At 41.9% G+C, this 13,165-nt stretch overlaps 5 protein-coding genes across 5 annotated transcripts; 4 read left to right on the forward strand and 1 right to left on the reverse strand.

The window, feature by feature from the left end:
- Positions 1-228: 228 nt before the first annotated feature.
- EAE98_001446 (uncharacterized protein) lies at positions 229-2,146 on the forward strand (the record flags this gene model as incomplete). Its single annotated transcript, XM_038949065.1, has 12 exons — positions 229-430; positions 486-566; positions 623-706; positions 761-904; positions 956-1,045; positions 1,098-1,134; positions 1,405-1,448; positions 1,509-1,571; positions 1,632-1,694; positions 1,754-1,816; positions 1,873-1,977; positions 2,073-2,146. 12 exons carry the CDS (start codon positions 229-231, stop codon positions 2,144-2,146), a joined length of 1,050 nt encoding a protein of 349 aa, XP_038814050.1.
- A 650-nt stretch (positions 2,147-2,796) lies between these two features.
- On the reverse strand, positions 2,797-3,789 carry EAE98_001447 (uncharacterized protein; the record flags this gene model as incomplete). Its single annotated transcript, XM_038949066.1, has 1 exon — positions 2,797-3,789. One exon carries the CDS (start codon positions 3,787-3,789, stop codon positions 2,797-2,799), a length of 993 nt encoding a protein of 330 aa, XP_038814051.1.
- A 443-nt stretch (positions 3,790-4,232) lies between these two features.
- EAE98_001448 (uncharacterized protein) lies at positions 4,233-5,067 on the forward strand (the record flags this gene model as incomplete). The annotated part of the gene is made up of 3 exons (XM_038949067.1): positions 4,233-4,755; positions 4,810-4,891; positions 4,938-5,067. The coding sequence occupies 3 exons, from the start codon at positions 4,233-4,235 to the stop codon at positions 5,065-5,067; spliced, it is 735 nt and encodes a 244-aa protein (XP_038814052.1).
- A 1,982-nt stretch (positions 5,068-7,049) lies between these two features.
- On the forward strand, positions 7,050-8,285 carry EAE98_001449 (uncharacterized protein; the record flags this gene model as incomplete). Its single annotated transcript, XM_038949068.1, has 1 exon — positions 7,050-8,285. The coding sequence occupies one exon, from the start codon at positions 7,050-7,052 to the stop codon at positions 8,283-8,285; it is 1,236 nt and encodes a 411-aa protein (XP_038814053.1).
- Positions 8,286-10,447: 2,162 nt separating this feature from the next.
- On the forward strand, positions 10,448-12,169 carry EAE98_001450 (uncharacterized protein; the record flags this gene model as incomplete). Its single annotated transcript, XM_038949069.1, has 3 exons — positions 10,448-10,886; positions 10,945-11,250; positions 11,301-12,169. The coding sequence occupies 3 exons, from the start codon at positions 10,448-10,450 to the stop codon at positions 12,167-12,169; spliced, it is 1,614 nt and encodes a 537-aa protein (XP_038814054.1).
- Between the last annotated feature and the right edge of the window lie 996 nt (positions 12,170-13,165).

Below are 13,165 nucleotides of genomic sequence, written 5' to 3' on the forward strand. Positions count from 1 at the left end.
GACTTTGCCTGACGTGCGGGTGTTTGAGACGATATGGAGGATGGGGAATTGATCGTTGGGTATTTCTACATATATATACAGCTTTCCCCCCCTTCACATTGTTCACTCTAAACCATTCCAATCTACTTTTTTTCATTTTTAACTGTTCTACAGCTGGTCTGATTTATATTCAACTATACCTTAATTCGTTTATTCAATCACTTTGACAGTACTATTCACATACTCAAGATGCGTTCCTCAACAGCAAGTTTGATTTTGGCCTTCTGCGCCATCTTGGCAGTTCAGGCAGCTCCAGTGGATACAACTACCAATGTCGCTCGTTCAGTTTCTGGTATTGAGGCGAGAGCAGAGTTCGGGATTGTTGCTCGCGACAACGATTACGACGCGGAGGGCAATGAGATCGATGCAAATGGCAACTTGGTCGAACGTGGTGAGTAATCTTTTTCGAATGATTTACACCAGTGTAATTACTAATAGACTCGTAGATACTGGCTATAACGCAGCCGGTGATGAAATCGATGAGAACGGAAACGTCATTGAAAAGAGAGCCAAGAAGAACAAGGCAGGTATGTTAATACATCTGGATTGGATTAGATTTACAATATTGATATTATTCTTTTAGCCAAGAAAGCTAATGCACGCGCTGAGACCGGCTACGACGCGGAAGGCAATGAGATTGATGCAAATGGCAACTTGATCGAGCGTGGTTAGTACTATTCACATATCTGCATAGTAGAAAAACTCGCTAATGGTTCCAAAGATTCGGAGTACAACGCTGCAGGCGAAGAGATTGATGAGAATGGAAATGTCATCGAGAAGAGAACCAAGACAAACGCACGTGCTGAGACTGGCTACGATGCGGAAGGCAACGAGATTGATGCAAATGGCAATTTGATCGAGCGTGGTAAGTCGCAGCTTGCTTCATCTTCTCCTATGTATAGTCTAACAGTTTTAGGTGCCGACGGATATGATGCCGATGGCAACGAAATCGATGCCAACGGAAAGCTCATCGAACGTCAGACCAACACCAAGAAAAACAAGAAGGGTATGTTGTCTCATTAATCATGGGTCAGATCAGAATACTAATTGTAATCTAGCAAAGAAAGCTCGTCGTGATACCGAGTACGACGCTGAGTAAGTGAAACCTGCTTTTCAAATACCCTTATTAGCACCTCAATCTCCACTGGTGCGACCGATCTTGTATATCCATCAGCATGCATCGACAATCCTGCCGATTGATTAGACAGAACCTGCATGCTTGGAATAATCGGATATGGAGCTTTCATCTGTCTTCTGGTTCGGCACCGCTAGTTCTCAAAGATATTCGGCCATGCATGGGACATCCCATAACTCTTGGCTTCCTTCAGTCTTTCTCCTTCTAGTTACTGACTTTTGATTTTATAGGGGAAATGAATTGGACTCCAACGGAAAAGTTGTTGAGAAACGTGGTAAGTCAACCTGTCTCTTACCAACAAGCGCCATAACAACATTTACTTACAATTCAATAGAAACCGGCTATGATGCCGAAGGCAACGAGATTGACGAGAATGGAAACCTCATTGAGAAACGTGGTAAGTCAATCTGTCTTTCACCAATTTGTCCCACAGCAACATCTACTTATAATTCAATAGAAACTGGTTATGATGCTGAGGGCAACGAGATTGACGAGAATGGAAACCTTATCGAAAAACGTGGTAAGTCAATCTGTCTCTCCCCAACCTGTCCCACAGGAACATCTATTTACAATCAATAGAAACCGGCTATGATGCCGAGGGCAATGAGATTGATGAGAATGGAAACCTCATTGAGAAACGTGGTAAGTCGACCTGTCTCTCAACTTGTCCCACAGGAACATCTACTTACAATCAATAGAAACCGGCTATGATGCCGAGGGCAATGAGATCGACGAGAACGGACAAATCGTCGAGCGTCAAACCAACAACAAGAAAAACAAGAGAGCCAAGACCGCACGCAGAGGTAATTTCTTACTGCTCCTACCCTTTCTTTCCCATTTCCTCAAACTAAACAACATTTCGTGCACCGTACATTAATTATCAACTAACACCATACAGATTTCAACTACGAATCCCAATACGACGAGGCCGGCAACGAGATCGACGAGAACGGAAACCTAGTCAACGTCTAAGCCTCTAATCCTGCTTCATCTCTCAATCTTCTTACAAGTATACTTGCGCGCCGTGTCCCTGATCGCGCACTAGTTGGGTCTCATGTCAAAATTTAGTTTCATCAATGAGTTCTCGGGTGTTTCATCAATCCTTGATTATTTCGCATTGTGTCTGGCCATGGATTACATTCATTTGGTACCAGTGGATTGGAAATACTATCATTTATTTATTTTATACATCTCAATCGTTGAATATTTGTACGCGTTATGTGTTATTGTGAAATGCAAATTCTAAAGTGAGCAAGAGGATGGGGAAACCCCGTGTCGGATTTGGCTCGCGAACCGAGCATCCCCTGAAACACCATATGATACTACTCCATACTTTCGGAAATAAAATATGAAACTTGATATTCACCTAGTGTAACAAGGTACGCATTGCTCCCGGATGTATATGTTTATAATTTTCTGTGTCTAGCTTCCATCATGCCAATCTTGTATGGCTTGCGAAATCGAGCTAAGATGTCACTATTTTTTGTTCTCCCATTGTCAAGAAGTCTCGACGAATCATAATAGTATTGTTTAACATCATCTAAAATATGGGCTGGATACAAAGCCTCTAATACTCTATCAAGACTATTTTCCCTTTCATTCATGATCATCATTGTCAACTGTTAAATTCCCGGCATCCCTAATACTGATCTCACAGTAGGGTTCAGTCTTGGAAGCCAAAATACAACAAACACCCCTCCGAACGCGACAATTAATCCAGTTAGCTTCTCAAACCAGGTATGAAAATAAATGGCCGTCATAGCCAACATAAATAAACTCAACCCCGCCACTCCGAGTATAATCTTCACGCTAAATCCCAACCACCCATCTTGATTTAAACCCTCTGCTTCATTCAGCGAGGGAGCTTCAATCTCTGCCGATTTGACCGCTCCATCTGCCATAACGATCGTCCGTTCCTCTTTTATTCCAGAACTTCGCAGAACCACATGAAGTACCTCTTGGAAAAGAAACATACTACCCAAAACAAGTAAGAAAACATGTCCACTGATATCATGACCACCCTTCCATTTTCCACCCACAGCTTTACAAGCTACCCCCGTAACAAACTGACGCGTATTATCCATATCAATCTTTCCCTTCTCCGCCGCATCCACCAGCTCGCATTGTCCACCCGTTATAACAAATCCGCGATCGATCAATGGCGGACCAAAAAACCATTGCGTAACGAATATCCACCAGATCGTAACAACTAAATAGCGTAATGTTCCGCGTGCTCGTCGGGCTGTGAGAATAAAGACACCTGGAGGACCGGTTGAGGGATGTGTGAGGAGGAAGAAAAAATAACTGGCAGATATCCACGCCCAGCCTTGCTTCACAAAGTATTGGTTGAATATGTTGCTTTTCTTTGCGAAATATGATGGTGCGGTGCTTGGAGGATGAGATTGGAGAACTGGGTTGTACACGGATGCTCGCACGTCAGGACTCAAGACTGAGAATATTGAGCCTAGTAGTAAGGTTGCAGGATATATCGATAGGAGTATTGCTTCGAAGGTGGTCGGCAGGAAAGGTGATCTCCTTGGTGCCATTTTAATGGTTGTTGATGAAGCTTCAACTATTCGAGGAGATCGTCTTTTGGCTTTGGAAGGTGACTCCATTGTTAGATATTATAACATAGATAAATCGTCTTCAAGTTGGATAGAGAATGAGTGACCGTAGATGCTTCCAAGATCAATATATACAGGTACTGTAGCATTAAGGCTGGAAGTCGCCAGATTGATCAGAGGCAAGAAATTTTGAAAGGCACCCAAAATGTAGCCTATGACGTTGACGCTTTCCTTCTAGATTTTGCCATGTGTGTCCACGAACAGGGCAGGCATCGGAATTAAGAAGGCCCGAGGGGTTAAGTGGCTCCTTCCCCAGATTGATTCAATTGATTGAATGGAATTCGTGCAATGGGAACGAGCGAATTATTGGAGTTTCAAGAGGGATTTGGACAGACTGTCTATTTTCTCTTTCCATATTTAATAGAAATAATCGATTCTTTTACTCGATTCTCCTGAAGTTAAACAGTGAAAACAACACAATCCATACAAACAAAATGGTCTCAACACGCAGACACCCTTCCGAATTCCCCGAAACTCCCAGCCGTACACCCACAATCCCCTCTCGCAATCCTGCTCGCAAAGGACAATGGGCTCATACCCCCTCCAACCTCACTATCATTTGGCTTTTCATCTCTCTCCCACTCGTAGCATGGGATGCTGGATATGTTATGCTTCGACCTCTTTCTATGCCCGGAGGATCACTCCATTGGCCAGTCTGGGCTCCGTATGAATTATATGGAAAGGTCGATTATATATATGGATGGAAGGCTTTCAATGAACACAATGGATTTACGATGGCGCAGACGTTTTTGAATATTATTGAGAGTGCGATGTATTATTACTATTTGTATATCTTATATGCTTATGGGAAATCATCGAAGGCTCAGGGAAGAGGTGCTCCTAAGAATTCGGGGGTGCTTGGAGAACAGAGATCTGTGGATGGGAAGATGGGGGCTTTGGCTGTTTTGGTGGGTTATAGTGCTGCGGTTATGACAGTCAGTAAGACGGTGTTGTATTGTAAGTTTGACTTGTATTCTGTGTGGTGATGATGCTTTTGCTAATGTGGCATAGGGATGAACGAATATTACTCGGGATTTGAGAATATTGGTCATAATAGTATTCGGGATTTGATTTTCTTGTGGATCATTCCAAAGTAAGTCAGTTACAATTTTAGATGTCCCTCATCTAACATTCTATAGCGGTGCTTGGATAGCTGTCCCTTCATACATCATATATGTAACTGGAAGTGAAATTCTTCAAGGCTTGACAATAGCTGCTGGTGGAGCTACGGCTTCGAATGACGATGTTTCTGTGGTAAAGAAGGAGTAAATGAAAGCCCATGATATATACGAGGGCGTTTGACCTTGGAAAGAGATGTTAGCATCATTTTCAGTTATACATTTGAGACGTACAGCGTACTGCGATGACGAGATACCATGACAGTAAAGCACATAGTTGCAAGTAATGATAAGATATATGGGTGTACTTTTATTCCTTGCTCAGAATGAGAAATCAAGAATTGAGATCAATTGACATTTTGTTTTAAATACAGTAACATAGTTTGACTAGATTAATGATCAATCCAAAGAGTGCAATCGTGAACTGTAGGTACCTAGGTAATACAATTTTATATTGGAAATATAAAGGTAAGGACATATCAAACCAATGATCTTAGCTACCTGTCTATGTAGAGCACCTGCATACCTAAATTACAGAGCAGGCTCTTGAAGGATACGGAATTCACTGTGATACTACAGCATATTTTATTCCATTATATGTCAAAACTGTCGCTCAATCAGCAACCACTACTAGAAGATAACTTCTAAGAAAAGCCTGCTTGGCGCAGTGGTAACGCGTAGCACTTGTATTCCCTACGAAATGCTAAGATCATTGGTTCGATTCCAGTAGTAGGCAAAACCTTTTGTGATTTTTGGACATTTTTCTAAATGTAGGGTTTGCTTTCCCTTTTTCTCTGGTTGATGATGGATGATGGTGTGGGAGAGGGAGAGTTTAAAGAAAGTGAAAAGGCTTATTTAGTAGTACATACTTATTTTGGGTTTCTTCGCGTGCTCTTCTTGTTTTCTATTTTAATTCCTCGTTTGTAGAGATACCATACTGTATGTAGATGGATGGGAAGAAAATTGAGTAATAACTTGTGACTCGTGCGTTTAGTGCATTTATTAGTGGAGCGGAGTGTTAATCCACCTCCCACCACGTAAATTCCCGCAGAGAATCTAGCCGAGCCGAACATGTAACTTCACATCCGATCCGTCTATTTATCTTCATTGGATAGGTATTAACTAGCTAACCACCGTAGTATAGTTGGAGTTGATACCAACCGGTAGGTATGTACACTTTTAGATTCTACTGTTGAGTTTTATTTTTCTTCAAGTATCTTTTATCTTATCTTGGAGACCCGGGGGTGGAAAGGCGTAGAAGTAAGAGAATCCAATTACCTAGCTGTACCTACCTACCTACCAGCTAGTGAGTGCATGTAGACTATTTCTCTCGCATTCATTATTGTCGTGAAGTTATCACCGCATGAGATTATCTGATACTACCTATGTATATACAATTCGATATCCTAACCCAAATATGGTCTGTAATCATCTAGATATGGTATACCTATCCAACCTACCTTGTAGGCGAATGTTGATGATTCCACCCATACTGTATTGTATGCACTGTACGCTACGCTACGGAGTAAGAATATTGACTACCCCTCCATCACATCTTAAAATCTCGGTTATTTAGTTCACTGCATATCAGATCAAATCAGATCAAATCATTGGGTCTTGGATTCACCCGGGCAATAGTATATACCTAGGTATCCAATAGTAGGGTTAAAGGATTCATCGTATAAAATACCTAAATTATGTCCGCATGTTCTCCTACGAAAAATTCTGAAACGTCTCCTTCACCTTCACCTTTACTCACTAACCTCCTCGAGGCTACCTGCACCACAGTCTAGCAGCGAATTATAATAGTTCATGTTATAAAAAGAAGGAATTCCTGGTTATTTTCCGGAAGATCCTTAAAGATCAACCTGAAGTGTTCAAGTTAGTATGAGGTCACGAAAATGTGACTTAGATAGCTCGAGTAAAACGGGCGCTAGACCGATTGAAGCTTGAATAATCATCAATCATGACATACTAGGTAGATATAAACATCATTCTCAGAAATTGATAGATGTATACAATTGAAACGAACTCATCAAGAGATTTTCAATCTTTCATCCCACATACCTTCTTCTCTTGAAGGTCGTTGAAGAAACCTTCTGGAAATCGCAAACAAATCGCAAACTTATCACGATGATGGCTCAAACTACTTCGGCTGCTCAACCCGACGCAGTTTTCCCGGCCGACAAGGAGTCAACTACTCAACCGGGCGCACTTGTTCTGGTTCGAATTACTCCAATTGCTCAAACCGATGCAGTTGTCCTGACTCGAATTACTTCAACTACTCAAACCGACACAGTTGTCCTGGTCGACAAGAAGTCAACTGCTCACAACGATGCAATTACCCAGCAAAGAAAGTCAACCTCATCAGCCTTAGTTCGCATCCCACCAGAAATACTCAGGATGATCGCAGAATTTCTTCCGGAGAAAAACGCCGCCTGTTTCACTCTTTGTTGCCACAGTATAAAAGACGTCCTTGGAGAGCGGTATTTGAAGGCTATGACAATTCCACCGTATGAACAATTTGATTTCTCTCCTAAAGGTGAAATCAAATTTGTGCACCTTTTGGCGAGAGACCTTCCTCAACACTTCGCATGCTTCGAGTGTTCCCGCATTCATCGAGCGAGAACCATCAAATGGCCCAGTAACATTAAAGAGCATCTCGGCTGTGCTCATAGCATTCGGAGTAGGCAGAATGCTTATTCTCTTACGTTTTTCTCGCCCTTCAAAATATATTTCGCTCAAGTTTATTTGGTGATGAAGCAACATCGATTGGGCATCGATCTTGGATTTCCTCTGGAGGCGTTCCGACACGTAGAAATTACACACGAGAAGCGCACGAATGTAACGAATTTAATGTCTGTGGATGCCCGGTTTGTCTCCAATGAGCTTCTGTTACGGTCTCAAATCTGGATTCTATTCCCTCCGAGCCAAAAAGACAGAATGATTCAGAAATTATCTGAATGTGGATTGCCCACTAGATTGTGTGCTCATTCAGCACGATCATCATTGGAAGAGATGGTGGCAGGACTTATGGGGAATGGAGGTTCCCTTATACGAACGGTGCAATGCCATCATTGTTGGATGGACTTTGGGATACGTCGAAAGTACTTTGGAGAGGCAGGAACTGCGTTCATAATTACAAGATGGATCAATCTTGGAGCTGGTCTAGACCCCGAAGATCGTAAGTGGCAAGGTCATATCGGACGTAAAGGTCTGCGTTCCAGGCAGCGTCTAGTGAATATTAGAAAAACTTTCGAAGACCAGGAAGGATCGTCGATGGAAGAGTTTACTTCTGATAATCAACAGAAGTTATTGTCGGAGTGGAGAAGCAAATACTCCAATTCAGGGGCGGATGATGTTGCTTAGGAGTGGATTGGACGTCAGACGTGGTACTTGAACTCATCGGGACCACGTGAATGAAGTTTATGGAAATATTCAGCGAGTACGAATGAATGTCTTGGGAGCAGTGGTGTATTTGAAGGATATAATGTAGTTGGCGTCAAATTGCGAGTAGGATAATCTTATGGTTGATATATGGCTTGTTAGGGAGGGATACTTATAATTTTAATGTAATGGATATTTTGTCGTCTCATCGTGGGTGGTGGATGTATACTTGTGATATCGTTTTCGGCATAAGATCTGAAAGTGCCAAGAGTTCAAGAGTACGAAACATATCAGGACATCTTTCCAAGATTTAGAGATTCCAAAATTCAAACCACCAGATCATGAAACTTTTCACATTCACAGGACTGTCCAATTGTCCAAGCGAGTCCTGCGTGGCTAACCTTATCTGATCACGTGATTATATGCAAAAGGTCACCAACCACCCAAGACGCTATAATTTGGCTGTGCAATGAAAGGGATCTGATCTCGAGGTCGGTAGGTAGGCTGTGCATAAATTTGAAATGAAGACTGGATAACCTTATTGATGTGATTTTAAGGAGACGAGTAGAAAATAGACCAAGGTAGTAACAAGAGAGAAATGCATCCAGCAGCCAGCAGTGAGAACCTTACATACCTACCCGTGATATGCGATCAGATGATAATTCTGGAATGATGTTACATTGAGTAAAGGATTTCTCTCGTACTCCGTCCCTCTTCGGCTTTAAGCATTGGCGCTCGTTGGTGAATGCATGGCATGAGTGGAGATGATGTAACGAAAGTCTGGGTCCTTGCTGTTGAGTGTTGATGGATGTCGTTTGTCAGTTCGTATGTATGTATGTGTGTATGTGTGTACGGAGTATGCATAGATGTGTGTTTGGTACCTGCCTAGTTGGTTAGATCTTACAGAGTCTTGATTCCTGTGTTGTTGATTAAGATCAATTATAATCAATAATCATTTAGAAACCCTTCCTTCCTTCCTCCCTCCTTCACATGTATTCATATGAATTCATATATATTCGCATCCAATAGGCAGGTAGATATATAAGGAGGTATCGACTTTAATGACATGTTCCATAATAAATTGAAACGATAGTTGATTGATATCAAATCAACTGAAACCACTCTCATTCACCACCTCTCTCTACCCAAGTGCTCCATTCAGGTCAAATGAGAGGAGGCTTCCTAGTAGTCAAACATCCATCACAATACGAGTAATGAATAATGTCGAACCGCAGACTGGAACTCAGACGCAATGTAGGTATTATCATCAGCCTTCAAAGAATATCCATTCTAAACTTAAACCCAAAGAAACTCTCTTCCTTTATCTACCTACGTAGGTACCGGGATATTCTTATCCCTTTACAAAATAATTGTTGATTGCATGATAATAGATTTATTTGATTGATTGCATCCTTTCTCCCCCTCCCTTTATGGCTTGCTTATTAATACATTAAATGATCAAGATGCGAATGCATAAGACGAGTTAATCAGAAATATCAGAAATAGGCATAAGAGTAAGAAAAAGGTGACTGAAAACAAGATATATTCAGCCTATCGCCACTAGAAATCATTTATCAGCAAATCAAGACCTACCGGTACCACCACCTACTTCGTACACTTATTATTATTATTATTACACTTCCAATCTACAATCTACTGCTCTCCAACTACTTTACCTACCTAGGTATCCAGTCACCCAGTCTCCCAGTCCAGGTATTCTTACCGAAAGCGTCCGACGTCCGTTCATCGATCCATCCAACCATCCCATCCCATCACATCCCAATCCAATCCTATCCTGTCCTGTCCTATCCCAATCCTGGACCTTACGCTTTCTACAAACCCAAACCACAAGTAATCAGAGTTCACTTCTTACTTCTCCACCTCAATACATACAAACCACCACCACCACCACCACCACCAACAACAAAACCTTTTTTGTTTTTTTTTTTTGCTTTCGCCCTCGATAAAATATCCCTTTTAACGCTTCGAAAGATTCGGTTGGATTTGATTTGATTTTATTCCGGCTGGCCGAGAAAAGATCCGGGCTGGTTTCAATATTCGACTTTACGTTGGATCATTGGAGAAAGGAAAGCAAACAAGGCAGGCAACATTTGGAAGGGTTGCGATAAGGTTCCCGTACAATGATGGAGGACTTCCTGCGGGGGATGCAGCAATCAACTCTCACCACCTCGGTTTTATTCACAACGCCAACGTCGATACCTATTGTAGCTGGCGCTCAGGAAGCTCTTCGAGATACACTGCAACAAGCGACCAGCCTGCAACATGCAGCGGCGGCTGTCGCGACCAGTACATCTAGCGACAATGTTCAGCTCACATCCTCCAATGATTCGACGATAAATGGTGTGGTGATAGGATTATTAAGTTCATTTGGTTCGGCCATCTTGATAGCTTTTATCTTCCTGATTGTTTATTTCTTCAAATACACCAGTAGTGGAAGGATTTTGCTGGATCGGATCGGAAGGCCGGGAGAATACGACGATGAACAGGCTTTAGCAAAGGAAGAGGCGGAAGCCTTGGAAGAAATGGATGATTTACAAAGAACTGAATATTTAAGAGCCAAAGGTATGTCTAATCATAATCTACGTGCCGCTTGATGATGCTAATGATATTATCCGTATAGCATTCGTACAATCAAATCCACCCGATTCATTACCAACCGACATTTCCCTCTCACAATACTTGGCAATCCAGGAGAAAGGTGTCTCTGCTTGGGAGTTTGAACCAGAGTTGGAGATTGCCAATTGTTTTGTAGAGGCTAGGACGGAAATTGAATTCTTCGATAGCGAATGTTGCACTCTGACGAATTTACCGGTACCAAAACAGAACGAGGTTTACTATTGGGAGTCTAAGATTTACGATAAGCCGGAAAATACACTTATTAGCATCGGAGTGGCTACAAAGCCTTATCCTTTGTTCAGGTTACCAGGTATGTCGTCTGGATCATGAATTGTGAGGATAATTACTGACGTAGAGCAGGCTGGCATAAGTATTCCGTAGCTTATACATCTACTGGACATCGAAGATATAATCAACCTTTTAGCGGACCGGTATATGGACCACAATACGTTCAAGGGGATGTCATCGGAGTAGGATATCGACCTCGAACTGGTACAATATTCTTCACCCGAAATGGAAAGAAACTCGAAGATGTCGCACATGGTCTGAAATCACAGAATCTTTTCCCAGCTGTTGGGGCAAATGGTCCTTGCACAGTACATGTCAATTTTGGACAATCTGGTTTTGTTTTTATTGAAGCAAATGTTAAGAAATGGGGTTTAGCACCTATGACTGGTAGTCTTGCTCCTCCACCTCCATATGGTAGTGAACAAGGAAGCATTCTTTTAGAGGCAGGACGAGAAGGTGCACAAAGTAGCAACGGCCATTACCAACCAGATCCAAGACATGGACGAACTCGAAGTGGAAATTTTAGGCATGGTCCACCTACAAGTCCTGGACCAATACGATCACCCACAGATATTTCTTTAGCTCAACTTACACACTTTCCTTCACACGAAGAGCCCGGTGAGGCTTCGAATAGTTCTACGCCAGCACCTACAGGAGGTGCTACACAACAAACTGGATTAGGCGTACACGATAATGCACAACCTCCTCCAGAATATACAAGTCCTTTACCATCCGTAGCAGGAAGTCCTCGAGGAAGTACAGATAGTGAAAGGACACCAATGCTACGAAGAAAAACAACACCTCCACCAATACCAAGTTATAATGATGCAGTAGCACAAAGGAATCGAAGTCAAAGTTATCGGGATAGAAGCGGAAACCGAAGAGAAAGAAGTGATAGTCATCGAGCTCGACATGGTGATGGAAACCCTTCTCAATCATGACCACCTAGCGTAGAGTGAATTTTCAGAATAAAAGTATACGAAGCGAGGAGTTTGAGAGAAAACGAGAAAGAGGAAGTTTGAATAAAGGCTTTTGGTATGATATTGATCATGGGAATTGATCGCCGTCGTGATATTTTCTTTTGGGAGGTGGGAACTTGTTAGGACTTGGAGTTTACATATGAATAGCGTGGTGTGGTGTAGTTCCCTATGTTGTTGAATTGAATTGAAGGGTGGCTCGGTGCAGTTTTGGTATGCTCTTATCTTGTCTTGGGTTGGGTTGGTAAGACAAGGAAGAATTTGGAGATAGGTTGGGATGGGTAGGATGGGAGAATTGTTTTGGTTGGCGTATTGGGTGTTTTTTTATGGATGGGTTGTTGATGGATGGATGGACTCTTGAACATAAGTTGGGAAATTGGAGAAGAAGATTTTGAAGAGACATTGAAATCGACGGAAGGATAGTTGTGGCAAGAGTGTCTATCAGAAGAGGGTGCGTGGGTGGAGGTGTGAGATGAGATGCGATGCGATGACATACATAGGAAGAGATTGGAATGGAGATATGGATACTGATTGCTAGGCGATTGAGTTGAAAGGGGTAAAATGACTTGTGCATAAGGTACTAGTCGACGCAATACAAATATATGAAGTTCCTTTGTCATTATCAAAATTCAAATCCAATAAAATCAAAGCTAAGCAAATTGGATTGTACCAGTTTCATTTATTCAGTCTTGACTTGTAAACTCCTGAATTTATATATATGTATATTATTTTTTTTTCAAGTGAAAGATGTGAAATTGTGTGAACAAGGGCACGGTGGGGTATTCACTTCAAAGGAATGACTTCAATACAATGGCTACTGTATCAGAGGAATTAAGCGAATGCGAGAGAGCCTATATAAGGCCTACTACTTTCCTACATAGATAGCTAGCTACCTAGTTCTTGAGATGGAATACAATTATTTAGACATTTTAGGACCTACGAATACCTACGAATACGTAG

The sequence above is a fragment of the Botrytis deweyae genome (genome assembly GCF_014898535.1).
Source record: "Botrytis deweyae strain B1 chromosome Unknown BDEW_003, whole genome shotgun sequence".
Lineage (NCBI taxonomy): Eukaryota > Fungi > Ascomycota > Leotiomycetes > Helotiales > Sclerotiniaceae > Botrytis > Botrytis deweyae.